This window comes from Anopheles cruzii, chromosome X (assembly GCF_943734635.1).
Source record: "Anopheles cruzii chromosome X, idAnoCruzAS_RS32_06, whole genome shotgun sequence".
Taxonomy (NCBI): domain Eukaryota; kingdom Metazoa; phylum Arthropoda; class Insecta; order Diptera; family Culicidae; genus Anopheles; species Anopheles cruzii.
The window spans coordinates 3,594,549-3,620,634 of NC_069143.1; the positions used below are offsets into that span (position 1 = coordinate 3,594,549).

Consider the following 26,086-nt stretch of genomic DNA (forward strand, 5'->3'; position numbering starts at 1 on the left):
GGGTAGATTGCTCCCGTATTATGATCGTATCCTTTCGCTTCGCTTCGCTTTGGCGCCTTATTTTATGCAATGGACAAAGCATCAAATCAAACCATTTCTCAATGCAGAGTACAAAAACACGATCGGATGATATATTAAATATTAGTTTACTCCGCAATCTTCGCTCGGCCAGAAGTTCGGGAACTGAACGGTTATTCTTTTAAGCGAACCTTAAAATAAACCACTCGTCCCGCCACTAGCCACGAGCTTCTTTATTGATCTGTGGGAATATTCTATATTCGGTAGCAAGGAGCAACGTGCAGAGTGATCGAAAGTACCAACAACTCGACGAATCGGCCCCGAAGTAATAAGCAGAAATACATCCTCGGGCGATTGCATTGCCTCCTCATTGTTTCAAAATAATCTGGCATTATCGCTGGTGGAAGCACTTTCCGGATTTGTTGTCGCTCTGTGGCACATTTCATCATGCTGGACTTAGCTGTGCCGTCCCTGTACAGGATTGTCCGCCTTTATTCTGGAGCTGCAACGAAGTAAAGGAGCTTGTCTCACAACCTTTAACGGTCTCACGGCCTTTAATTCTAATTTCGCAAATTTTCCACTCGTATTTTGCAATATTCGGAAGCAGCAGCATTAACTAAAGCGGCTAATATTGTGATAAAATCTTATTTGGTCTCTCTCTCTCTCACTCTTTTGGGCAATTGACACATGGAATTTTCTTTTTTGCCACCCGACCTGCAAGCTGCAAGAGTAAACGATTGAGAGTGCCAAAGTTACAGGAAATGACGTCGCGTGCTCTACGACTCAGAGTTTCTGGAAGCAAATCCGGAACCGACTCCAGAAACGCTTTTTAAGTTGTTAATTGAAATGAACCGCATTTCGCAGCAAACGGCAGGAACTCATCATCATATTGCTTTTCGGCAGCGAATTTCAACTTTTCGTCCTGGCGTCTGGCGCACCAAAGCGAACCTGCCCGAGATCATTTTAATGTTTTCCGAAACCAAATTACTTGTTCCATCGGTACGAGCCGTCGATGTACCATCGACCGTCCTCCTAATAATAAACCCCCAAAGTCTCCAGATGTTCCTTAATCTTTGCCATTCCGCCATTCCGACAACAGAGAACCGAGCCAGTTCCGGAAAAGCCAACCAAGAACGGCCAAATTTTACGGTTCTATATGTGGGGGCTACCAATTCTTTGTAGCGATTTTCCCGAGCGTCCGACAGAGTGGCGACCAACACAAACAACAACAACAAAAAAAGAAAAAGGAAAAAGGAAAAAAGAAAAAAGAAAACATAGATAAAAAGAGAGAGACGGACGGGAAAATTTAGCTCACTCAGCTCGACGGGAGAAGGATAATTGAAATAAATTATCGGCCCATCACGGAACGCCGGCCCCGGCCGAAAGTATAGTTGCGCGGCGGCTTCGGCCAGGGGATATAATTTATGGTGGAAGATTGATGGTTTGTCGTCTGCTTGACAATTAAAAGCCGAATGGCCGTGTATCTTACTGTTACTTCGGGTGAGTTTTTGTTTCTTTTTTTTTTGCTTTTTCCCGGTGGATACTTTCGGCCCCGTGGAAAAGCTTTATGCTTTGTGAGATGGTTTCCGTTTTTGCGATTTGTTTGCCCATTTTCCTTTGCGGCAAAAATTACACACCGAAACCGCTAATAACGAAGCAGAAGGTGGCAATCCGGAAAGGCTGAGATAAAAAAAAATGTAATTGCCCCGACGGAAAAATGTTGGCCCGTGGAAAGTATGTGTATGCCCTTGGGTCCATGTCTTCCGTTCCTCACGCTCAAACCAGGCATGACGTGTGTAAGAATGCACATGATTCACACCCGAGCAAAAGGCGAGAAAACGGGTTCACGCACTGAGACATCACAGGACATGGAGCGGTACAGCGACAAAGGGAACGGAAAAAGGACACCGAAAAGGATGGGACCGAGTGCGCCAATTGTTAACTGAGTGTGGACTTCGGCTTTGGAGGTTTGAACCACTCGTACACAACAAATATGTTTTCTACTGTTCTTGCTCCCAAACTCGAGCCGAGTTGCAGAATCCGAAAGTGCACCGTAGAAAAGCCGTGGCATTTACTTTTCATGAGACGCTGCCAATGATGACCGGGACGCGCGGCTTTTTCGCGCGATTAAGAATTCAAAACATGTCTTTCGCGGCATAAGACGATCTTCGGCCACGGCACCGAATGACGGCAGCGGAAGACACTTTCGCTGGCTTGCTTTTGTGTAATGGCAACGCAGCGACACTGACGCTTTCGTCCGCCAACTACATAGTTAAACCGATCTCCGTCGCTTGCATCGCTATCGATGCAGTCGCACTATCACGTCCGTACTGTCCTTCTGGAAAGGGCAAGAACGGACCAGTTCGTCGTCCGGCATTCTTGTACCATGACCAGCCCATCGGAGCCTGTCGAAACGTAGTAACGGTTTCTACATTTTCCCTCATGGTGTCAGTCCATTTAAATTGACCTTTTATTTATTAGTCTAGAACTTAATTCTTGCCGTTTTTATTCGATATTTGTGTCCTAACTACTACAACAAAAAATATGACTACCTTAATGAAAGCATTGTCCGACTTTCTCTCATCTTTTAGGTAGTTCCTCGATTCCGTGTCAAAAGCACATCTTATCTTTATCAGCGATCCACTCAAACACCAATTTTTCAATCCGTTCCCATCCGACATTTTCGGGATAGGTTTTGACTGGGTTTGCGATGTGGGGTCGAGCGCTATCATTTTGAAACATCGGCTTATGATGTCTTTTATCCCTTTCTCATCGTTTCATGGCCAAAGATTTGCTTCAAATGCATCAATTGTTGTCGATGGGATTGCCCATTTAAAAGCTAAGAGTACACCACACCTTTCATATCCCACCATATGCACAGCATAACCCTTGCAAAGTGAATATTTCGCTTTGGTTGCGATGGACCTGGTTAGCCAGTCTGTATCCAGGGCTTTTTGCGTTTAGGACTCATGTAATAACTCCCCTTTTCATCACCAGTGACGATTCGGTACAAGAACCCCTTTCTTTTCAGCCGCGCAAACAAACTGAGTTTCCTTCTTTCAATGTCTATTTTTTGCATTTTAGACATAATACATTTTTCTAATCATTCCCATGGCACTCAGGCGTTTGAAAACTGTCTTCTGGCCAACCTGTAACATTTCTGTAAGCTCTGTTTGCGTCTGACATGCATCCCGATCGAGCAATGCTGCCAATTCTTCATCATCAATCTTTTTTGACTGTCCAAGTCGCTCTTGGTCTTGCAAACCGAAATCATCACTTTTAAACCGCGCAAACCACATCCGATATGTCCTCTCAGCAAGAGCATGTTCACCATAAATATCCATTAAGATATGACGAGTTTCTGTAGCCGTTTTCTTCATATTGCAGTCATGAATAGGTACTCCCCGCAAAAACACTTTATCAGGAACAAAACTCGACACTTTCAGATGCTTAACGAAAGTGTTGTTTACACTTTGATCAAACAATCTATACTGCGTTAGATGCGTAATGAAAGTAGCTATCAAACGCATATTTAATTTAAAGAGTAATATTTAGTGAGTAACGCCATCTATTGTCAAACGGCAAGAATTAAGTTCTAGACCTAGAATATTACTATTGGAACTCCCGAGCTAGAGTTAGAAAAAATGGAACACTACCGGGCAGCCGGTTATTGTAGGTAGCGAAAAAAGCAACCGTTCCCAGTCATAGTTCAGTTCCAGTCTATAGAGATTTGTTGGGACAAAATCATTGCCATCTACTGCTACGGAAATCACCATATTGGGCACGGTTTTTTGGCAGGATCGACTTCAACCAGTCCAATCGTTTGTCCAAGAACTTGTTTGCGTTGCAAGGAACGATCCCATCAATTAACGAAGTGCAGACACACGTGTTTGAGATTATTTGACGCTCTGCCAACTGTGTGACAGTTGGTGAGTTGGATAGTCATAGTTGGCAAATCCTGGGCACAACCTGCGAAGGAACAAATCGAGGTTCTAAATCGGGCTCCAAAGTTCTCTTTCTTGTTTTGTTTCGTTTCGAATACAGAATATGAATCGCAATTTCGAGCAGCGAAAATTTGAAAACTCGAAAAGCCAAAAACCAAACTCTTCACAGCTCCACAAAGACTAATGGCATTAAAAAAATCTGTCACACATGGCCGAACACACACACACACACAGAGCCAAAAAGGGAGGCGAGATCTTAAGAGGGTTGATGCTGCAACATACCAGGATTTTCCATTTTTCATAACCTTCCATTACGTCGCCACCGCCACCGTCGTCGTCGTCGCAGTCGCAGTCGTCGTCACAGTCGTCCTCGTCGTCATCGGGATAAAGCTGAAATTTTCCCATCCATAGCGCACGTTACTGCTGGACGAGCTGTGGGCGAGAACCGCAACATCGTTCCGGGCTTTTTTTTCCCCTATCGTACCCATGTTTTGGATATTTTGGAGACAGAGCACCGGGGTATAACCTCGAACTCGACACCCCCTGCTCCCACCCTCGTTCATCAGGCGAAAAATTGTGTTTTGCATTTTGCTCTCACTTCCCCGCCGTCATTTAGCCACACTCGGTCGGATGGACGGACGGACTGTTCCGATTAGTGGTGCCGCAACCTGGCCAGCCAGCCAGCCAGCCGGTAATGGGGAATCCAGCAGATTTAGAATAATCCCCTGGAAGGCAGAAGGCAGCCAGCCAGGCCGGTCGGCCAAAAAGCTCAGCTCAACTTCGACTTTCTGCCCCCCACCCGGTGCACTTCGATTCAACCCCGCCACCCCCACGGTCGCTTTTCCTCTCTTTCTCTCTCGCTTTCGCTTTGTTTATTTTTCGCTTCGCTTCTCTTATCTTATTCGTGTTCGGGGTCCTTTTATTGCTCGTTTTATTTGGTCTGCCCTGCCCTTAGTTCGTCCTGCTCTCACTCTCACACACGCGCGCGCTTTAATGCAGAACATTTAACGGGAACACTCACACACACACACACACACGCAGGTGAGGCGCCACGACAGGGTAGCTCACTTGTGCCTCACCGGAGCGATAAATGAAGTTGACTTCAAAAACCCCGTCAAACAATGCTGCCACGCGCATGCTCCCCGCATGCGTTGGTCATTTGCTGGTGGGGTTGGGCGGCGCAGCGGTTGGGGGACGCAGAGAAACGCCGCATAGTCGTCATGAGAAGTCATCATGAGCTCTCGGCGACGACGAGTCCGACGAGACCATTGCACGAAAGTTTATCATCAACCCCCCCCCAGCGCCGCCGGCAGCATAAAATCGGCTCGCAAAAGGAACGGGAGGTCCGCAACATTATGCTGCCGCCACCCGCGGCTGGTCGGCTCACTTACGCGCGTATGTGGTCATGGTCGTGCGAACGTGCGTGCCGTCCTGGCTCGAATTTGCACAACATTTTAAGGTTCGGGGGCCTCCACCAGCGAACGATGCCTGGGCTGCCGGGGAAGGGGGGGGCTTGGGGATGTTGGTTGGCTCACCGGTTTCATTACCCACGACCCCCAGAATCGTTACATTATGCACGTCGCGAAGCCCCCGACGGAGTTTCCTTTCCTGTTTTTTGTTTTCTTTTCTTTGGTGCGCTCTTGGACAAGGAGCTTCAGCTGCTTCACGCATATTTTCAGGTTCAGGTTTTTTTTCTCCCAAAACCAAAATAGCCCGCAACACGTCAGACGTGTGTCACTGGGCCGTGGTCGAATGGTAGATTCGATTGCAAAACCCATAAGCGCTGGCCCGATCTGGTGGTAAAAAAGCGACGCTTTTCCTGGATGGATACCGCTCCCGATGGCGGTGTAATGCTTCTAGGCTTCCGGAAAATGCGCCTCCACATGCCGCCCTTTTGTGGACACCGCACCGCGGTTGGACACCTGATAGTCTGACGGCCCGATGACAGCTGTCCTGTCCTGTCTCTCGCCCGGTTTCTCGGAAATTCACTCGCTGTTATTCAAAGCCTACAAACAATCGAAAGCCGTTCGTGTATCGATATACCGGCCGTGTGTTGCCAATGGCCGCAGCCGAGAGCCCGGTATGCGTAGGCAGCAGCACCACTTAAGTCCAGTGTGTGTTTCGGGGAACCAAACAGCCAAACAGCCAAACAGCCGTTTCTGTACACAGCTCGATCGGATCCCGCCGTATCATTCCGACTGTTGGCAGACTGACACCGACCGGTGTAGATGTTCCAAGTCATTGCGAGATGGAAATAGAGAGAGAGAGAGAGGGAGAAGGAACGCGTGGAGGACATCATTTGTTCGCCGTGCTCCTTAGTATCTTGGGGTGCGCCACGTCACAACGTGCTTACGAAGCTTAAATCGTACAAGTGACGCACTTTGGCCGATTTGAAGGTCTCCTTTTCGTTGCCGTCGTCCTCGTAGTCCTCGTAGTCGTTGTCATCGGGGCACTCCAATTTATAAGGGTTGTGCCTGGCCTGCCACCGGCCTGTGTGTGTGTGTGTGTGTGTGTGTGTGCGTAAGCTTTGTGATACAGCTATCAATGCACTTTTCCACACGTACCACACCGTAGCCGATGGCTGCGTCAACCGGAGCGAGCCCGGGCGGCCGCCGGGCAAATGGTCAGCGGACCGTGCATTAGGGCGACCGGTTATGGGCTTTGCTGTGGCTATGGCTGTCAGTTTGCTTCCCATCCAGCCAGCCAGGGCATGATCACCCCAAAGGACACCTTCCGAATGGCACAATTTCATCGCTCCACACTTTCGCGTCACGAAGCATGGGCATGAGGTCCGGCCACTTTCACGGAGCCGTCTACCCCAGCCTTCCCCTCTGCGGCGGATGTGTCGGATTTGTCGCCGGAATGCGTGGTCCACGGTCCTGTGTGTCTCGCGTGGAAGAACTCGAACCCCACTCGAGCATTGAAATTTAGTACATGATTACTTTTACTGCGGCTTTTAGCGCAAAACAAACGCACCACAACGGGGGCGGGCGGGTCAGGGTCTAATAAAGTGTCGGCAGGCAGGGTGTGTGGCACGTGAGTGACACACACGCCCGCAACGCCGCCCGCGGGCCGCGATTCGGGGCCGCCGCTCAGAACCTCCCGAGTACCTCCCGAGTACCTGGTTGTCGATATTGAAAGCATAAAGCTTATTTTATGCGTAATAACGGGAGTAATAGGAAATAATAACTGACAGACTTACCATCGTCAAACCAATGCACGCGGGAAACGCACGCGGGGTTTTCTTAGGGCGTGTGTGCTGTGTCGAAAGAACGGAACGAATGCGAAACACTACGGGGGCGCTACGAGGATAAGGATATTGGTGGGGCGATATTTTCATGCAAATCATACGGCAGAACGGGGAACGCACCAGGAAGCGAGGAAGCGGGTAGCGGCAACACTTGACGTATGTACGCCGCGACCTGGTTAGCGTGAAATCCCGAACAGTTTCGAGTTTCGCCCTCCTGGAGTCCTGGCTCCTCGAGGTCTTCGGATGTGCCATGAAGCTCGACAGTTTATCATCCTTCTCTCCCTCTTTCTCTCTCTCGCTCTCTGAATATCCCGCTCCTCTGTTTCTGTTTCTCCTTCTCGTTCAATCCTTCTCCTTCAGGTATCGTTGGACTCGTGCTGAACAGCAACGGTGACTGGCCTGGTGTGCCTACTTGAACTGTAACCAGATCTGCTTTATTCGTTCGGTAGAAAACAACCTTAAATACTAGGCTGTTCAATAAGTTCGTAGTTCGTTCGATAAGAAGGACACCTTTTTATGGTTTGAAATACACTTTATTATTCAGTATAGCCTCCTTGAACATCAATGCACTTGATCCAACGATGCTAATGAAAAATGATGCTAAGACCTTTTTGGGCGATTTCTGGACCGAACTCGTTTCGGAGACGAAGAACCAGGTGCAAACCACTCTTTAGCATCTTGTTGTGATTCAGGATCATAGTGCATAGTGCATAAGAGCTATCCATTAAACAATAAACAATAGTGATAGACCCAAATCTCATCCATAGTGATGATTCGATGCACAAAATCCACTTTATCCTATCGAAAACGCTCTAAATGTTGCCGAGGAACTTGCATTCGAATGCATTTTTATTCCATTTTTAGCGAATGAGGTACCCATTTTGCAAAGAGCTTTCTGAAACCCAATACTTCAGGCAAAATATTTGTCATACTGCTCAATGAGATGGCTAGACCTTATACTAAATCTTTTTCAGTGATTCGACGATGTTCCAATACGGTATCCTGTTTTTTTCCTTCGATTTCAGGTGTTGTGTCTGTTTTTGACGTTTTTGGCATGAATCGTCTTGAAGGCTAGTACGACCGCGTTTAAACTCAGAAACACTCCTGTCAACCCCCTAATTGAAGACGAAGAGTCGTTATATACGTTCAACATTCGTTCAAAATTTCCCTTTGCTTTTAAACCTTTCAAAAATAAAAATTCAATTACTCCACGATACTTGATTTTTCCCATTGTAAAAAATACTGTGACACGTCGATACTAATGGCTTGCAAAAAACCATTAAGTGACCGATTTAAATGAAACTTCACATTCGTTTATATGAAGAGTGTGCCAATATAACAAAATAAAATTAGGCTCGTAGCAACCCCCTTTGTTACCGACCATACGAACGCATTGAACATACTAGTACTACTGCCGAAAATCTACAGTATGCGATGGGGATCAGGTCTCTCCACCTATCAGCAAAGTCTCTTAAGTGGCAGCTTGTTTTAAAAAATCGACGTCCATCGACAAACCATTCCCGCCGCTAGCAATGTGCAGCTTTTGTAATATACTCAACGTAACGCGAAGACACACCAAACCTGGAATTCGCTGCTCGCAAACGCCGAGCATCAAACGAAGAAATCCGTCGTCCACAAATGTCAGCCCGACTTGCGATTGCGAAGGCGAGCGAGAGAAATGTAATCTCTGCGAAAATTGGAATCGCCGCCAAGCGACCGAGAAGACTTACGCCGGCGCCGGGCTGGGAAAGCTCCTGCCCCTGGGGTGGTGGGGTGGGCTTTCAGGAGAGTACCACAACATCTTTATCGGTTTTGCGCCCGAATGACTGTCGTCGGCCTGTCGAGGGTGAAAATATTTTCTTTCCCAGTTTTGTGAGCGATTATAGAAGCGAGCGATGGAACTGTTGCGCTGTAAGAAGCTTAGGCCGCACGATCTTTCAACTTCAAACGCTCCAGCCTACACTGATGCCTGATTTCAAACCATTTATCGGAGCATTGTTTTAGGTAATGATGTTTTCATCAAAGACTGGCGGCTGGCGGCTGGCGGCTGTAAGCTGAATCCGGAAAACATCTTGGAAGTCGGTACGAACTTAGGGCATTCAGACTGCCGAGCCGGAAAGCCTATTTTAACCGCTTCCTACGATGCGATGTATTATGCTACCTTCGTAGTAAACGAGTCACAGCCTCCTCGGGCTTCATTTCCCGACGGATTCAACTAGCATTCTCGAGGGTCTTCCAGCTACACTGGCGGCAGGAGAATTGTACAAATATACTATATATACGCGTTGTATAAGAGAGTAGTGTTGGTAGTATCATGTATACGCGCTGTAGTTCTACCAGCTCTCCGTAGGGCCGTGGGCGTAGCGACCGGGCGCCCCCTGACGGTAAGCTTTTTCGGCGAAAATCCGCTTTGCCTATAACCATTAAACGCCCGAGGGTTCGACGTGCCTGAAAGGCGTTCGTTCGAATGCGCCACCGGCCGAGTATTAATGGAAATAGCAGTAGCATCATAAAAGGTGTTATCATTCCGCCCATTGCCGGATTGATACGTTTAGGGCCTGCCGGCGACTGTCCTCTGTCTCTGTGTGGGGCGTTTTTGCGTTTTTCTTCCTAGAGCTGCCAGCGCATTAGAGCGGTCCAGTTCTTGGTCCGGCCCGAGTCTTTTCGGGAGTTTCGGCCTCCCCCGAAAAGCTTAAATGTGCCGGCAACTATTCCATGCCCAGGGCGGGGGCGCGCCCGAAGACTTATAACTTTCAGCCCGCCCGAGTGCACCGTTGACATAAAACATCATTAGACCACCATCATCTGCATCATTTAAGACATTTTTCGGCCACATACATACCCAGGGAGATATGTGCCGTGATGTGCGTATAAGGTGCTAAGGATGTAGGTCCGGTTGAAATTGTCCACCTAAAAAAGGGACCCGTCGGCAGTCCGGTGCAATTGACAGGCGACGTCACGCGCCTCAAACAGCAACTATTGTAATTAAACTTCCTCTTCGACGACTGCCGGATGGAGGCCAGCCTCGGGCTCATCGATAGCTTTGTGGCCGGCCTCGAATATTATCATTGCAAGTAAACGATGTTTGGATCACTCATCTCGTCGTTGCCGTCGTCGTCGTCATCGTCGAACTATATGCTCGGTTGTGTCACGTACCGTGGGCTGTTGGTAACGACTTCGAGCAGTACGCTCCGGAGAAGCTGAAAAAATACTGCCACCATCCGGGAGGCAGTCTCTTGACGACTCCCGTGGGGCTCGTTAGGTCTTATTTATGAGTACGAAAATACACGTTTACGGCACATTATACCGTGTGATATTTAAATATGTGCTTCGTTTTTTTACCTTCTTCTTGTTGTTTGCGCACGTTTGGCACGAAACTACGACTCGTGCCACTCGTGCCACCCGAGATGCCGGCAATCGACTGCTGGGGCCTCGTGGCGCACACGAGCGAGATGAGCCTGCGTCTCATCTCACCGTGTCACCGCCACACGGTCCGAAGACGTCACGCCCGCTGCGCCCGGGGAAAGTGACAAGTTAAGCGGGTTGTATATAGTGCAGCGACACCTTATGGAATATTCAGAACCCTTGAGTCCGCCGGTTCCTGGATCCGCACGTACGCACCATCAGCCCGATGTCGGTCCGGCGATATCAAACAAGCGGCGCACTTACCTTGACTGTACGTAGGCGTGCTGCATCGTATTTCGTCACCAATTCCGTTTCACACAAAAAAGGTTGTTTTCTAAACGAAAACAAAGGGCCCGGCACCGGTGACGGAGCGCTCGGTACAGATGTCAGATACATTTCGAGCACCGCAAAAACTCGGTGGACTCGGACGGAGTCGGAATTTAGTAGAAGCGTGTAAGTGAGATGACCTGAACGAAAGATATATTTTTGCTTACATTCCGCTCCATACGGCACGGCATCGGTGTGGGTGTCAGGGAACGCTTGAGCTGATATTTGTTCAATTTCATTTGCACTAGGTAAAACACACGCCGCCAGCCGGACAGAGCTGCCGGTGGCGACGCTACGCTACGTGTTGAAGATCGTTTCTGTCACCAAGCCGGGAGAGCCTCGGAATGTACCGTTTTTTACCCGACTACAGGGGTTTTAAAACGTTCCGATAGGCCCGGATTGGTCCGGCTCAGCCGCTTATAGGCCTCTACCCGTTCTAAAGAGACCTTTTCGTGTACTTTCAGATCACCCGCCTGCTCCCCGAGAATACCCGAGAACTCTCAGCGCGACATTCGCTTCGTCGTGGGTCGCGTCGTGGGTTTGCCGCAGCAACCGAAACCGGTGGTCAACCGTGTGGTTTCGCGCGCGTCCATCACGCGTGTCCGTATGAATTAGCCCGAGCCCGAGTCTCGCCGACATGTGCCCCCGGATGGCCGGGAAGAGTTTCCTGCGCGAGGGGCGTTTGTAAGAACGCACGCGGTAGGCCCCATCGGCGGGTCCCGGCTCCGCCATCCCATCACGCCGACGCCGGCCATGACACATCCTGTGCTACTATTCTACCTGTTTCTACTGCTCCGGGCCGGTGCCGGTGCCGCGGCCAAATTGACAGCGAACGCCGAGCAACGGTTTGCGATGGAGCCGCAGGACCAGACGGCCATAGTCGGCTCCCGGGTGACGCTGCCCTGCCGAGTGGTCAACAAGTCCGGCCAGCTGCAGGTAAGGGGCGGGCGTAAGGGACTTTATCCAACCCACTGAAATCCGAGCCGCCTCTCTGTCCCTCTCTCTCCGTCGGTCCCCCACCGTTAGTGGACGAAGGACGACTTCGGGCTCGGCACCCAGCGTAACCTCAGTGGCTTCGAACGGTACACGATGGTCGGGAGCGACGAAGAGGGCGATTTCTCGCTCGAAATCTCGCCCGTCATGCTCGACGACGATGCCAAATACCAGTGTCAAGTAGGGCCCGGCAAAGGTGGTAAGTAGAGGCGTAGGGTTCACTGCGCGGTCAGTGACGGTGACGCGTGTACATGTGTGTTCCTTGGGTTTTTGCGGCCCCCACCACAGGTACTCCGGGGATTCGGTCGAGATTTGCCAAACTGTCGGTGCTGGTGCCGCCGGAGGCGCCGAAGATAGTGCAGGGCGGCTTCCTGATGACGACCGAGGGTCGGGAGATCGAGCTGGAGTGCGTGTCGGCGGGTGGAAAACCAGCTGCCGAGATTACCTGGATCGACGGGCACGGCAACGTGCTGGTGGGCGGGATCGAGTACGTTCGGGAGCCGCTGCGTGATGCGCGCCGCTTCACCGCCAAGTCGATCCTGAAGCTGACGCCGAAGAAGGAGCACCACAACACGACGTTCACCTGCCAGGCGCAGAACACGGCCGACCGGACGTACCGCTCGGTGCGGCTCCAGCTCGAGGTGAAGTACGCACCGAAGGTGCGCATCGCCGTGATCGGCGGTGCCCTGAACGGCGGCCGGCTCACCGAGGGTACCGAGGTGCGCCTCTCGTGCCAAGCGGATGCCAATCCGCCCGACCTCAGCTTCCGCTGGTTCGTCGACGACGAGCTGGCGGAAAGCGGCAACGCGTCCGACCTGGTAAGCGCCGAGCCCCAGGGGCCCCGAAACCCCGACTCTACCTCTGTCTCTCTCTGTCGTCCCCCGCCCTTTCACAGATCATTGCCAACGTGTCACGGCGGTACCACGGGACGGTCGTGCGGTGTGAGGTGCGCAACGCCGTCGGTAAGAGCGAGGAAAGCTCGACGCTCGACATCAGCTACGGGCCGCGGTTCCGCGAGCTGCCCCGGTCGGTCGAAGCGGACCTGGACACGCCCGTGACGCTCCAGTGTGACGTCGATGGCAACCCGGCGCCGGACGTGGTGTGGGTGCACGAGCCGACCGAGCAGATCGTGGCCAGCTGGCCCAACGTGACCCTGGCGGTGACGTCCGCCACGTCCGGGCGCTACCTCTGCAAGGCGAGCGTCCCGGGCTTCGCGGTGGTCGAGGCCGAGGCTACCGTCTTCCTGCGCGGCCCGCCCCTCATCAGCTCACCCCGCCAGCAGCACTGCACCGTCGGGGAGCGGGCGCAGCTCGTGTGCACCGCGTTCGCCATCCCACCGCCGCGGCACGTCCTGTGGTCGTTCAATGGGCACGAGATCAGTGGCGGCATCACCGGAACCGACGAGCCACCGGAAGACTACGCCGTGGTGGAGCACCCGCTGGCCGACGGGGTCCGCTCGGTGCTCAGCATCGGCCGGTGCCGCCGGGAGCACTTCGGTACCTACAACTGCACCATCGTCAACGATTACGGCATCGACATCGCCGAAATCGACTTCCTCTCCAAGGGTACGTTCTACGCAACCTGCGTGCCTTCACATGTGTGTGTGTGTGCGTGTGTGCGTGTGTGGTCGAAAGTCAATATTAGATGATGTCACGGGAATGGGAATCACTTAGAGCGTCCGGCCCCTATAGTCATCAACTAGGCGGATCCATCGCCCGTAGAGAGGAAGCCGCTCAATAGTGGGGCCACTTAGCACTACTGGGACGTCTTCCGCTAGCGCTAGGGCAAGGGCCCCCTGAATGTATGTGTGTTTTGTGTTGAGAGTGGTCAGTGGGGTCCACACACAGAGCCTGCCGCTTAGTCCGCTTAGACCGACCGAACCGAAGCCGGTCGTCGTAACCCCTGAACTGACTGAACGCCATCGCACTAATTGACGCCATCTTCTTGTTTGTTCCTTTCCTCTTTTTTTCATCGATTTGCCAAACCAAAACGCAGACAAAAATCTCTTACCGGTTATCGCGCTGGTCTTGCTTGGCGTGATCACCTTTCTAATCCTGGTCATTGCAATTGGCATATGCTTATGTAGTCGCCGAATCAAAAAGAAGCACCTTCCACCCGCCGACGTCATACCGAAGGTTCGTATCACCACCCTCCCGTTCTGTCTCTATAGCCCGCCATCCTTCTAGCTGTCAGCGACACGGGCGCGCGGTTGTCGGAAAGCGTCACATGGCCAGGATGAGAGTGACTTGAGCCGTGGGGCTTTCCGTCATCTGCAGGCCAAGATATATTTTTTTTTTACTGCCATGCCGTGCGTGACAATGATCGTATGCCCGTTTTCCGTTTCCGGCAGCACGACGTGCAGGGCAAGGACGGCAGCGAGCACTGCAGCGTGACGGATACGACCATCAGGGGTGAGTTGCCGGAGGTGCAACGGGAGGTGCCGATCATCGGCACCAGCCTGACGCTGAACATCCGGTCACCGGATACGGGCTCGGCCACGGCAGCCCTCAGTTCGTCACTGACGACGCTCAAGGCCCACTGCGGGGACAGTACCTCAGCCGCCGCCGCCGCCGAGTACAGGTACGTAGCGGAATTGCCACGCGGCCCCCGGCCATCAGCGAGCTCACGCAGTGCCGCTCTCGCAGTTGCAGCAGGTACTCCGGCGACTACTCGGACTCGCTCAGCATCCTGCAGTGCAAGAAGGGCGGCCAGCAGGACAACAACAGCAACGGGTACGTGCCGTACGTGAACTACTCGCACGACTATAGCCCGCCGGCCTCGCATCTGCTGCAGCACCTGAAGGCAGCGGGCAGTGGGCCCGCGGCCAGCGGCAAGGCGAACGGTCAGCTTGGTCCCGCCAACATGATGGCAACACTGCAGCGCAAGCGAATCACCAACACCGACGCCCGGCTGGACGTGGCGACCCTGCCGAACATCCAGAGCAGTATGGCGTCTCTTCCGAACGCACTAATGAGTGAGTGTCATTGTTAACCAGCCAGCCAGCCAAACAACCTAGTATATGCCCCTAACAGAACCCCAATGTACCAAACGACGCCTGTACTAAGTGTGTGCTAAAATACTAAACGTTTGGTGTACGTTTCTCGTCGCACAACAGACAACCCGATCGCCGGCTGCCACATCGGATTGGACACACGGTTTCTCAGCGATTTCAGTCCGCACGAGCGGGGCGGTACGAGCGGCATAATACTGCCACCACCCGCCACAGCCAACCCGGCCGCCACTCCGGCCCCACCACCGTACAGCGCCATCCGCCAGCAGAGTTGCTTGCTGGGCCTTCAGGGATTGCCGGTTGGCTGTGCCGGTCGGGAACCGGGGATCCGGGGACCAGGCAGCAACACCGGGACCACCACCACCACCAACTCCCAGGCGGTCCTACTAACGAACACCACCACCGCCGCTGCCAACACAACCACCACCAGCTCTAGCAGTCCCGGTTCGACCCAGTCCGGATCGGTGTCGTTGGCCAGTTCACAGGCCTCCCAGCCAGCGCCAGCGGCGGTGTCAGGAGTTGGAGCCGGAGGTCAGGGTGCGGTACAATCCCCACCGGCACCGGCGACGACTACCGCCGCCGCCGCCGGCGCCCCCGGTACACAGTCGGGCCAGTTCATACTGCCCTCGAGTGGTAGCGCCGTAAAGCACGGCGTACTGGCGACGCACGTGTAAATGACGGCCCGGGTGACGGCCAGCAGGCTCAAGACTTCTGGAAAGGCACATTCCGGGAGAGCGGCATAGCGAGAGAGAGATCGGGAGATCGCGAGATCGCGAGGAAACGAGAGAAAGAAGTTTGTCAATTCGACGGTTAACGACATCGTCAACCACAAGTAGGATAGCGCAGTATGTAGCCATTAACAAAACAACAACACACATATAAGAATTGAGCTTTACTTACATCAACGACACCTCAACGAGGAAACTTTCACAACCCCCGTTCTGCCCCGTTCAATGTTCTGCGTGATGAAGGCGCGTGGTATACTGTCACCGTGGAACGCGATCAAGAAACGCAACGCTTCGGCGTGACCGAAGGTGTTCCCGCGGGCTCCCCGGGTGCGGTCCCGGCCGACGACGTGGCTCCTTGGAAACCTGCACGTGCGCTCGCGAAAACGGGAAAACAGACGATGCTGTACCACGTTCAGCGTCCGGCACCTCGGTATGCTTCCCGAGCCGGGTTTTCTTCGTTCGTCGGATCGTCGGCCTGATGTGCTGTTTCCTGCGTTTCCCGATGTCCTTCACCATTCCCACCAACCCACTCTTAACAACCCTTCGCTCTCCGCCCTACCCCTAACTCCCCATCACCCGCTCTTCTGCCCCATTCCTCGTCATCAACTCTTCGTAAGAGACTAACACTCTTAACTACACATATCTAACATAATGATAACCTTATCGAATAGAAAATTATTCTAAAGCGTATTTTATGAAAGAGAGACAGAGAGAGAGAGAGACGAAAGCATGTTACGATCGATCTTCATCGTTATCGCTGTTGGCCCCGCTCTAGCTAGAGGTAAGGCCATCTGTTTACGTCCGCATGTTATGCTTTTATGATTTACAGTTGTCGCATCGTCGCAGAACCCCTCAGAGCATTCGTGATGGCTTTAACCATGTATGAAATTTTATTGTTGTCCCGTTCTCGGTCAAATTATTGGCGCGTTTGCCATAAAGAAAAGTTTATAGCTGGCTTTAACAGGTTACGTCGAGCTTTTGCCATGGCCAGGAGCCATCAGGACGCGAAACGTAAAACTGCAGTATTTAAATAAGAATAAGAAGAAAAGGAAGGACAAAAATTTCAAAAACTATTTCACATCATATCCGTACGCCTGCTTGCCCAGGGCTTTCCGGTCGAACTCCCGTTCAATACCCTGTGCGCGACGTCGCATGTTGTTATTTATAACATTTGTTTTTTTTTTTGCGTTGTTTTTTCCCCGTTTGACGCAGCCCGCACCGCCAAATTGCAGTGCACAGCACAAGATACGAGGATAATACTAGAACCATCTCTTTTTATCCATAAAGAGGCGTTTCGCCCAAACGAACGTCGGTCAATAAGTGGTTAAGATTAGCTAGAGCACCTCTACTTGTCATTTCGTTAATTTTTTTTTTCGTACATATTGGGGACTGGGTCGACCGGACTACTTGATTGGCGTACTCAAACTCGATTTTAGTCGCATCATCGTGGAACTTTCGTGCTCAAATTATAAATACGAAACGCAGCAACGGGTAGCCAAAGGTATCTGTGCTGCCTATGATGAAAGCATATCAAGCCGAAGGATCTGGAGTGACTACGCCTAAATCACGCCCTGATTGACCCAGATCGGGGAATCCTTTTTTTTCTTCAACTGAATACATTCAGCGAATCCTTGCGTAGCTTGTCACCCTAGATAGTTGTACAAACTCAATCCAACCACTTATTGACCGACCTAACACACAAGCTCCGACAAGAATGGTGGGCTAATGTTAGGATGTGCACCTTCAATTACGGTATGTACCCGAATTTCAAAAACAATTTCCCATAGCAGCGTTCACATTGGTACAACATCTGTTGCAACGTCATGACGGACCCAAGATTCCGCAGCGATCGCCATTCTACAACATACACTACCCCCTCCCCTCTCCCTTCCCCAACACCCCAACATCCAGTCGGCTAGATTTTTTCTATTTAATTTGTTCCTTTTTTGCAACCCTTATCGGCTATCGTATGCCTCGCTTAGTCCCTCCATGCAAAGATTAGAATATTAAGTAAACAGGAATAAGTACGAAAAAACGACATTGCAAGACGCTTAAAATGGAAGAGGATTTTCAACGCAGCTAGCCAAAAAAATAGAAAAAAGAAGAAAATTTCCAACATTCCTGAATATTAACGTACGTACATATCGCCGCTAGGCTGCGCTGGGCTTTTAGCTGATAAGCAAACAGCGAATAAAGTAAAAGCGAATCACGACCTGAATAGAGTCATACTAGGATCATACTCCGAGAAACCCCTTCCCGAAAGCCTACCAAAGTATACAGACCACAAGAGGTATCGATAACACATATAGATGAAACCAAAGTACAACCGAAATATATGAAAACCGACACCTAATTTTCCACCCATTCCTAGAACGCAAACTAAAAATAACCAAACAGCCACCCCATATTTATCCCACAGACCGGTATAAAGGGTCCGTACACAGCCCAACAGTTTCTTTTCCATTTTCCATCATCAGAACCATCATCCGAACCTCCAGTGCTTCGAGGGAGTAGTTTGTTTTTTTTCGTATCCGTAAAATGGTTGCATCAGGAATTAAAATAAATAAAAAGATAGAAACAGAACATGTAAAAACGCATTCATACGCACAAAGTTAATGGAATTCCGTAGTATAAATCTGCCGCGCGTGTGAGCCAATCTGCCACCACATCACACACAACTGTTTCATGCAAAAACCCTAGCAAAATCGCAACAGGCAAACAGAAACCGATTATTTTATTGCTCTGCCCCACGCGATGTGCTGTAATCGTGCCGCGCCATCGCTTCTAAAATCGGAAATGAATAATAAAAACGACGAAAAATGAAAAAAAAAAACACACACACAAGGAAGAAAATGAAGCAGAAAAGAAACGAAACAAAACTGTCTGCAAGTAGCACTAAAACAAAGGAATATAAATTTACCTTTAAGCGAATCTTTAGGTAATGAAGAAATTATATAAGCTTGCTTATATCGAACAAATTTGCTAAAACCAGAAGCAACCAAAACACACAAAGTAAAACAAACAAACAAACAAGCAAGCAAACTTTTCAGGCAAACGAAAATATAAAACTAACTACCGGTAGTGATACATCTAGATAGAGAAGAATTTTTTCAATTTTAAACATAAACCAAAAGATACGAGCGAGCAAGCAAGCGAAACGAAGGGGCAAAGGTCAGTTTTTATGCGTTTATCGCAGGCTTCAGACACACAGACGAACAGACGAAGCAATGTACGGAAGCTAAACAAAACAGAAGAAAATTAACTCGAACATGGTGAATTGTTTTTATTTTGTCTAATTCGCAAATATGATACAGCAAACAATGGGAAATTTTTTTAACAAAACAAAAGCAAATACGTGAATGCATGGATGCAACATACAGCACACTGAAAGAAAGGGAGGAAAAATGTATCTGCGCCAACGGTAAGTAATTGGTCCTTTTATTGGGATTTTAGTAGATTTCGGGCTTCAATGGTGATTGAAGTAACGGGGTTTTGATGAAAACTTCACAATAATTCATTAAAATTTATTCCCGAACCGTGTCAATGGGGTATTGTACTTTGTTCCATAGCTAAACAAACAAAAAATGCTTAATTACCTGTCGTCTGCCACAGGCTCCTATTTTGGCAGTTCACTTGTAGGCAACAAAAAATGTATAAAGGCTTATTGCCATTCGATGATTGCACGCTGCACTCAAGGTGGCTAGTAAATTCACGTGGTGGTAAACTTATTGTAAAATATGGCTTCGCGTTCTTTCGATGAGGCGGTTCACCACGCTGTAGAGGAAGTGCTTCTTCTAGAGCACGGTACGGTACTCAGACGTGCTTGGGTGTGACTTGGACTCCGAACCGGGGAGCACCCGGCCATGTGAAGCCTGTGTCGACCTGTCCTGTCTAATGCTCAGACACGTGCGAGATCACTTCAGCGGGAGTCTACTCTTTGACACGTTTCACTTGGACGTGGAATGGAAGTCTCATCTTTCTCAATCGTGGGGTCAACCGCCGGTTTCTCGACCGGGGTAGTGGGGTGTAAGTGTCTTCTCGTCAAGTTAATTTATGCCAACACAGAGGGGCAGATATAACTCCCAGACAAATTGCCCAACAATGTCGGCGACGGCGAAACCCTCTCAGCCGTGTTCGAGAGGAGAATTCTAGGAAAAGGGATACACGGGCACGGGCACTCCATGCACATGATGAACGATTATTAAGACTCCGTCCCCATAGTCTCACGCAAGTCGGAGCTCCAGATGCACCAGTGACCAAAATTTTCGGCCCCTGGTAATTGTTGTGGTATTATTGGTGGTCGCTCGGCCCCTCAGTTCTGCGCTCCTGTACGTACGATCTTGAAGGATTCCTTCAATTGCTAGATTGGTGTCAACTGTCGGACACTCCCCCCGAGGACTCGATTTACCATTCCACGGTGCGCTACTGATGTCGCGCCCGGCACCAGAGTACTCCGCAATAGGGTCCTAGCACCTTTGTTGTTTCATCTTCCGCTAGCGCGGCATTCAGCTTATTCTAACTGCCAACTGGCCCAACTCGAACGCCAACTCATTGCTGCTGCTCGTTGGTTTTTTTTTTCTCGTCAGCCTCTCAGCCAGAAACCGCGGGTGGCTCTCGGCCCTGCCAAGAAAACGGAAACTAGTGCAGTGCTGTGCAACATGGTTCAACTCGGAAAGATTCTGGAGATCCTCCCACAAACACACAGGCGAGTGTGATACAGGGGCGTCGCGTTGCTTTTGTGCAACATCTTGAGTTATCAATAACTCTTGAAGACCGGACGATATGAGAAAAGGGAACAGAAGCAAAATGAAACGATTGTTGTTGAGGCACTTTTGAAAGCAGGCTGGTGTTTGACATTGTTCGTTTTCCATTGCTGTTGGTTTTTTTTTGTTCTTTTTCACTTATTCTAACGCCAAAGAATAAGCCCACTAATGGGGAGCCCACTTCTCAGCTCTGAGAGCACTCCTGTGTGACGGGCTCTTGATTCGTTGTGCAAGCGCCAGCACCATTGTGTACCACTGGCGTGATAGGTTCTTATAGGCACACCCAACAGCAGTGTGTCTGAACGGCTGAAAAGGCATTAGTTGACGGAAGGTTAAGGAATTCCTAGTATCAGGCCCTCACTTGCTGCTGGTTTACGCCGCCATTCGATAAATTCTGCTAGAACATCGCGATGCTCAGGTCAAAACTACTAGCATTTGCCGTACGGCGCTAGTTCCGCCATAGCTTCTCCTAATCATGAAAGGCCACATCATGCAACGGCCGCCTTCGATGATGGAAGTCACATCAACCTTTTTTACGAAAATCACAAGTTCACCATTGCAGCCAGCCAAGTGTACAGCCTCAATTGCCAGAAGCGGTTGCTGACGACGATAGGTTTATTCGAAAATACATAGGCTGATGAACAAAGGTTGAAACCAACAAACAAAACATCGAAGCAGCCATTGGCGCCTCACTATACCGGGCTGTCAAATGACACACACACACCGATACTGGTGGTCCGTTTGTAATTTAGTTAGGCCCCTAGAAGGTTGTTAGGCTGAAAAAGTAAATATTAGTTTGCCGGCTTCATTGTAATCAACTTATACGCACACTAAGGCCTCGGTCTGTTTCTATTTTAGCTTTTCGCTTCGAATTAGACGAAAACAGATAGGACACCTGTTCGGTTCATTTTTACAGTGCGCAGCAAACTCCTAATGTCGTGAAAAATCAGTTCTCCCATTGTTCGTTAAGAATGCTCGACTTTGTCTGCCTCAACGATAGCTTCTTCGGGGTGGACTTTTCCCGTCCGGACGACACCTCTATCCGTTGTATCCTGTTCGACATGAATTCGATCTGGGTCGAGCAAATGCCTATTACTGCCCTGATCGAGCGTGAGCATGTAAAGCTGAAAGCCAACCCCTTGGCACATCCCCCGAAAGCCATCCAAACCTTGAGCTTTTTCCAATTTCGTCACCATCAATCCAGAAACGGAATCCAATCATCAGTTGCAGTGAGGAGATTGTCGATAGCACTCTGTTCGCTAAGCCGGCCACACTATACACGCTCGAGCGGGGTAATGGCGCCGAACGCGATCGACCGGTTAAATTGGCCGCCAAGTACTACGTGGACGGCATGCCAGTTACGTTTGGGTTTGAGCTGCGGTTCGGCACCCCCCACCAGCTGTCGGAGCACGTGACGATACCACTCTGGCGCGCGGTGCTGTTGCTCGAGGCTCAAAATCATAGTCTGAAGCAGATGCTAGCGAGCAAAGACGCTGAGCTTGAGCAGTATCGCATAGAGGGCGCAATTCTCAAGCGAAGTAACATTACGGGTGCAGCGCGATCTCTGCGGGATCGAACTTCATTCTCTTTCTCCGTTTCCGTTGTAGCCACCCTGCAGACACCCGTCTTCAATGAGGAGCTATTTGAGAAGCAGTTCGTCGACCAAGGCGGAGCGGGAAAAATTATGGGGCTGCTTGCCCGAGACCAACGCCAACGAACCGACCTGATGCGGGCGGTTAGCTTCGTCGACCCGGCAAGCAGCGTCACAGGAACTGAGACCACCACCACCAGCGCTCAGCCTGGAGTAGCCTGCAGTAGTGGAAACAATATTTCGCCGCGAACGGGCGCCATTAAACGGAAAAACAAGCGATGGCATCCATCATTCTCCAAGCCAAGGTATCAATGCAAAGCTAAGACAAATAACACGGAGCGTGCCTGACTATGTATATGTTTTACCGTTCTATGCTGCCACAGGAATCGGTCGCTGCCGAGCACTCCAAACCCTTCGTTCTGGTGGCCGGAGGACGGTGACTAAAGATGGCGCGGGACCCAGACAACGGTCGGGCGGACCACTTGCGGCCAACGGTGATAAAGCTAACCTCGCAAAACAAACAAACGTTGTTTTACAATAAAACGGCAAAGAGACGTTCGTTTACTGAAACCGGACTCGCTGAGTGCCGCAGCCTTTTTTATTGGCCCTCACTAGCGGGCGACAGAAACGAAAAGTAAGAAAATTATATGGCGCCCCGCCAGTTCACAACTCGTCGTGCTGACCGGTCAGATGCTGGACGACGAAAGCGTGCAAGTCCTCCAGCGATCGGTGGCCGTAGTACTCGGTGATCTTCTCGCCGTCGCGGTACAGGAACACGGTCGGGTAGCCGTTGACTTCCTGCTCACCGCACAGTTCCTTGTTGCCGTCGACCGTGCAGTCGACCTTCGCGATCCGGACTCCGTCGCGGGCCGCGAACTTCTCCGCCAACTGCTCCCACGTCGGAGCGAGCCGCATGCAGTGACCGCACCACGGCGCGTAGAACTTCACGGCGGTGACACCTTTGGCGATGGCATTGGCGAAGTCGCGCTCGCTCAGCTGCACCACCACCGACGTATTGTCTTTGTCCGGCGCGCCCTCCACCGACGCAGCAGTGTGATCAGCCGCACCGTCCTGCAGGCCAGCAGCGCCCGCCATCTGCGTCACGTATCGCTTCAGATCGTCGTGGGTGCGCGGACCGGTGTACTTCTCGATCTTCTTGCCGTCTTCGATCCAAAGCAACGTCGGGTAACCTTTAACCTCGAAGTCAGTGCAGATCGGCCGGAAACGCGTGCAGTCGATCTTTGACACGCGGATGTCGCGCTCGTGCTCGAATGTGTTCGCCAGCTCCTCCCAGGTTGGCGCCAGCTTCGTACAGTGGCCGCACCATGGTGCGTAGAACTTCACGAAGTGCTTCCCGGTCGAGATGTGCTTCGCGAACGTGTCCTCCGTGAGCTCGACCAGGGGCGTGTCCGGAGTGGGAGGGGGTGGGGGCAGCTCTTCACCATCTTCGGCTTCGCTGCCGCCAACACCGCCGTCTCCGTGGTCGTCTACGACGGCGTCGGTCAGCAACCCGTTGCTGCCACTACCAAGCTGTTCGTTCAGGAACGCATTGAATTGTTCCAGGTCGCGGGCTCCACGGTACTTAATGCCCACAAGGGCACCATCGCTCACAAAACTCCCTTTCTTGAAGAGCTTCAGCGTCGGATAACCGGAAACCTCCTGCTGTGTGCACAGCTCGCCGTCCGTGGTGCAGTCCACGCGGCCAATCTTTACCGCACCGAACGACTCACCGTGGCGCGTCTCCGCCAGCTGAGCCCACGTCGGTGCTAGCTTCTTGCAGTAATCACACCTACCACGAAATGTAGAACCAGTGGCGGAGCCGGCGGAAGAGGCCAAGTATCGACGGTGGAATAGAATAGAATTCGGGGGAGAGAAAACAAGAAGAAAAACAAAACGTTAAGAGACACTACTTTCCGGCCCCCGGTCGCCAAAACGAAAGGCAAAAACGACAGAGAGAGAGTTTAAAAATAAAAATGCGTCGAAACGCTCACACACGTCACGACTTACCATGGTGCGTAGAACATGACGAACACATTGTCACCATCAACTTCCGATTGAAAGTTCTCTTTCGTCAACTGGATGCTCGAGCTGTCTGGGTGACCACTGGCAGCCACCGCCAGCAGCAACAGAGTCCACAACCCGATGCGGCACCGCATGCTGGAACCGATTCGCGACCCGACAGGAATCCCGTTAACTCGCCTGACCGTAGAATCTCTACCGAACGTTTGATGTGGATCAGTTGATTGCCGGTAGATAGCGAACGACAGAGACTGCAGCAGCCTATGTCGGTTGTTGGACTCTTCCTATCGGCTTATCTACAGCGTGCAGTCATCAACATCCCTTTCTTCAGGCCACCAACACAACACACACACACATCCGTGCCACAATAAAGTGGGTGCTTTTTGGGACAAGACCGGTTATGGTCCGGGAGGGCTGGGCTAGGCTTAGATAAACGAGAACCGGACGGTTGGCTATCGTACCCTCAACTGCCACACTCAGACGCCCAGGCAGACTTCTTGCGCCGACTTGTACTTGTTCTCTTATTCTTGCTGTTTCTCTGCTCGGATTGTACCCGGCGATGACGATGATGATCTGTCAAGTTCGGCCACGGGTTCGGCCAGCCTCCGACGGCACGCACGCGAGAGCAAGCAACCCGTAACACGCAGCAGCTATTACGGGGTGCAAAATATCTTAATAGCTTTATAATTGAAAAAAAAAATACAAAAGGCAACTGCCGGAAGAATTCTTTCCGAAAGCCATAAAACTACTACTCGGCTAAAAAAGTACACAAATATTTGATTCAAATTGAATTTTACAAAATAAATATGATCAAACGGTAAACTGAACATCATTAGTGTTTTTCGATGTTTTCGATTAGTACTTTTCGATGTTCCTGCTATATTACTTACCTATACTTATACCTATACCTATTATACTTTGTAGGTAATATCCATCTGGTCTTATCGCTTCAGGCTAAAAGCTTACGCCCGTGAGATTCGTATGTAGATACATATATTATTCGCATCTTTTAAATCTCGGTGTTTGTAGAGTTATGATGTTATGATAATGATATAATGACAGACAATTGTAATGGAAATGCTTTAGTTTATCGCACATGTTAAACTGGAACCAACAAGTTGTACTAAACGGTACGGTTATTGTTCTAATTCATAAGAGTTACGCTACGGCTACAGCGACGGAATGAAAACAGTGAAATTATCAATGAACTCCAGCCTCGTTAAAAAAAAAGTTTGGACAACGTAACCTCAACTTAATCTCAGCGAAAAAAGGGGTGTTTTGAAACAAGATTTCTTGAAAAGTAAATTACATTTGTAGGTTTCGGGATACTTGAAAAGCTAACAAAACAGCAAATTAATGTTCGAATACTATTGTGTTTAATTTATAATACAAACTCTTAAGATACCCGTACCCGAAATTAACTTTAAACCTGAAATGCATAGATAGAATAACATAGTCAATGGTTTCCTCCTACAAATCCTAATATCCCCAAACCATAAGCTTCCGCGGACGATTTCTACGTTACTCATGTAATATCGAGTTTCCTTATTCGGTTAGCTGTCAAGCAGCTTTACTAACTGCCCCAGTAGGTCTTCCACATTCGACGAACGATCGTTCGCGATGCGCAGGTCCCACTCGTTGTAGTCATCTAAATCACACTCCGACGGCACATCATCAACGCCGGGTTGAAAGTGCCATCCGCGAACAGCGCGCGCCTCGTCGTTCGCTTCGATGCGAACCGTTCGAATTCGTGCTTTGCCGTACGTGTCAAAAAAATAACGCATATCCGTCCGACGGCGCACATCGCTGACGATGCACACTTCCCGCAGGATGGTGCGGCATGCTTCACGGCAAAATATACCGTAATCCCGGCGACGCTGCTCTTCGCTCCACTCGATCATTTGTTGTCGATAGCGCTCTTTGTATGCACTATCCCCGAGAAGCTCGCCTAGATCGAGCTTCATTGTGTTGGCCCAGTGTCGTTTAATGGGCTCCGAAATCCTCACAATTTGAGCCCGCTCTGTACCTATGCTGAAGA

The 26,086-nt window shown here is 50.5% G+C and overlaps 5 protein-coding genes across 5 annotated transcripts in view; 2 read left to right on the forward strand and 3 right to left on the reverse strand.

The window, feature by feature from the left end:
* Positions 1–10,907, reverse strand: part of LOC128277600 (irregular chiasm C-roughest protein-like) — a 136,723-nt gene extending 125,816 nt beyond the window's left edge. The window contains exon 1 of the mRNA XM_053016084.1: positions 10,882–10,907. Within this exon, the coding sequence (XP_052872044.1) occupies positions 10,882–10,907 (26 nt within the window). The remainder of the gene's footprint in view (positions 1–10,881) is intronic.
* Positions 10,908–11,697: 790 nt separating this feature from the next.
* Positions 11,698–15,621, forward strand: LOC128277611 (irregular chiasm C-roughest protein-like). Its single transcript, XM_053016095.1, has 9 exons — positions 11,698–11,880; positions 11,971–12,136; positions 12,226–12,755; positions 12,833–13,502; positions 13,933–14,072; positions 14,288–14,517; positions 14,583–14,911; positions 15,053–15,465; positions 15,553–15,621. Exons 1-9 carry the CDS (start codon positions 11,698–11,700, stop codon positions 15,619–15,621), a joined length of 2,730 nt encoding a protein of 909 aa, XP_052872055.1.
* A 5,641-nt stretch (positions 15,622–21,262) lies between these two features.
* On the forward strand, positions 21,263–22,549 carry LOC128269408 (non-homologous end-joining factor 1-like). Its single transcript, XM_053006868.1, has 4 exons — positions 21,263–21,556; positions 21,643–21,976; positions 22,046–22,334; positions 22,413–22,549. The coding sequence occupies exons 1-4, from the start codon at positions 21,410–21,412 to the stop codon at positions 22,471–22,473; spliced, it is 831 nt and encodes a 276-aa protein (XP_052862828.1). The 5' UTR covers positions 21,263–21,409; the 3' UTR covers positions 22,474–22,549.
* A 73-nt stretch (positions 22,550–22,622) lies between these two features.
* LOC128269728 (thioredoxin domain-containing protein 5 homolog) lies at positions 22,623–24,575 on the reverse strand. The gene is made up of 2 exons (XM_053007164.1): positions 24,037–24,575; positions 22,623–23,818 (listed from the first exon to the last, which is right to left on the reverse strand). Exons 1-2 carry the CDS (start codon positions 24,183–24,185, stop codon positions 22,693–22,695), a joined length of 1,275 nt encoding a protein of 424 aa, XP_052863124.1. The 5' UTR covers positions 24,186–24,575; the 3' UTR covers positions 22,623–22,692.
* Positions 24,576–25,464: 889 nt separating this feature from the next.
* Positions 25,465–26,086, reverse strand: part of LOC128268149 (phosphomevalonate kinase) — a 1,111-nt gene continuing 489 nt past the window's right edge. Inside the window, exon 2 of the mRNA XM_053005176.1 lies at positions 25,465–26,079. Coding sequence (XP_052861136.1) covers positions 25,602–26,079 — 478 coding nt within the window. The 3' untranslated portion in view covers positions 25,465–25,601. The remainder of the gene's footprint in view (positions 26,080–26,086) is intronic.

What these genes read in the sequence shown, in the direction of transcription:
- LOC128277611 (XM_053016095.1), top strand. Translation starts at nt 11,698, where the DNA reads ATGACACATCCTGTGCTACTATTCTACCTGTTTCTACTGCTCCGGGCC. An exon ending in TCTTCCGAACGCACTAATGA is followed by an intron (nt 14,912 to 15,052) that starts GTGAGTGTCATT and finishes GTCGCACAACAG; the next exon opens with ACAACCCGATCGCCGGCTGC. An exon ending in CGCCAGCGGCGGTGTCAGGA is followed by an intron (nt 15,466 to 15,552) that starts GTTGGAGCCGGA and finishes CCCGGTACACAG; the next exon opens with TCGGGCCAGTTCATACTGCC.
- LOC128269408 (XM_053006868.1), top strand. Translation starts at nt 21,410, where the DNA reads ATGCTCGACTTTGTCTGCCTCAACGATAGCTTCTTCGGGGTGGACTTT. An exon ending in GGGCGCAATTCTCAAGCGAA is followed by an intron (nt 21,977 to 22,045) that starts GTAACATTACGG and finishes TTTCCGTTGTAG; the next exon opens with CCACCCTGCAGACACCCGTC. An exon ending in CCATCATTCTCCAAGCCAAG is followed by an intron (nt 22,335 to 22,412) that starts GTATCAATGCAA and finishes ATGCTGCCACAG; the next exon opens with GAATCGGTCGCTGCCGAGCA.
- LOC128269728 (XM_053007164.1), bottom strand. Translation starts at nt 24,185, where the DNA reads ATGCGGTGCCGCATCGGGTTGTGGACTCTGTTGCTGCTGGCGGTGGCT. An exon ending in GTCATGTTCTACGCACCATG is followed by an intron (nt 23,819 to 24,036) that starts GTAAGTCGTGAC and finishes ATTTCGTGGTAG; the next exon opens with GTGTGATTACTGCAAGAAGC.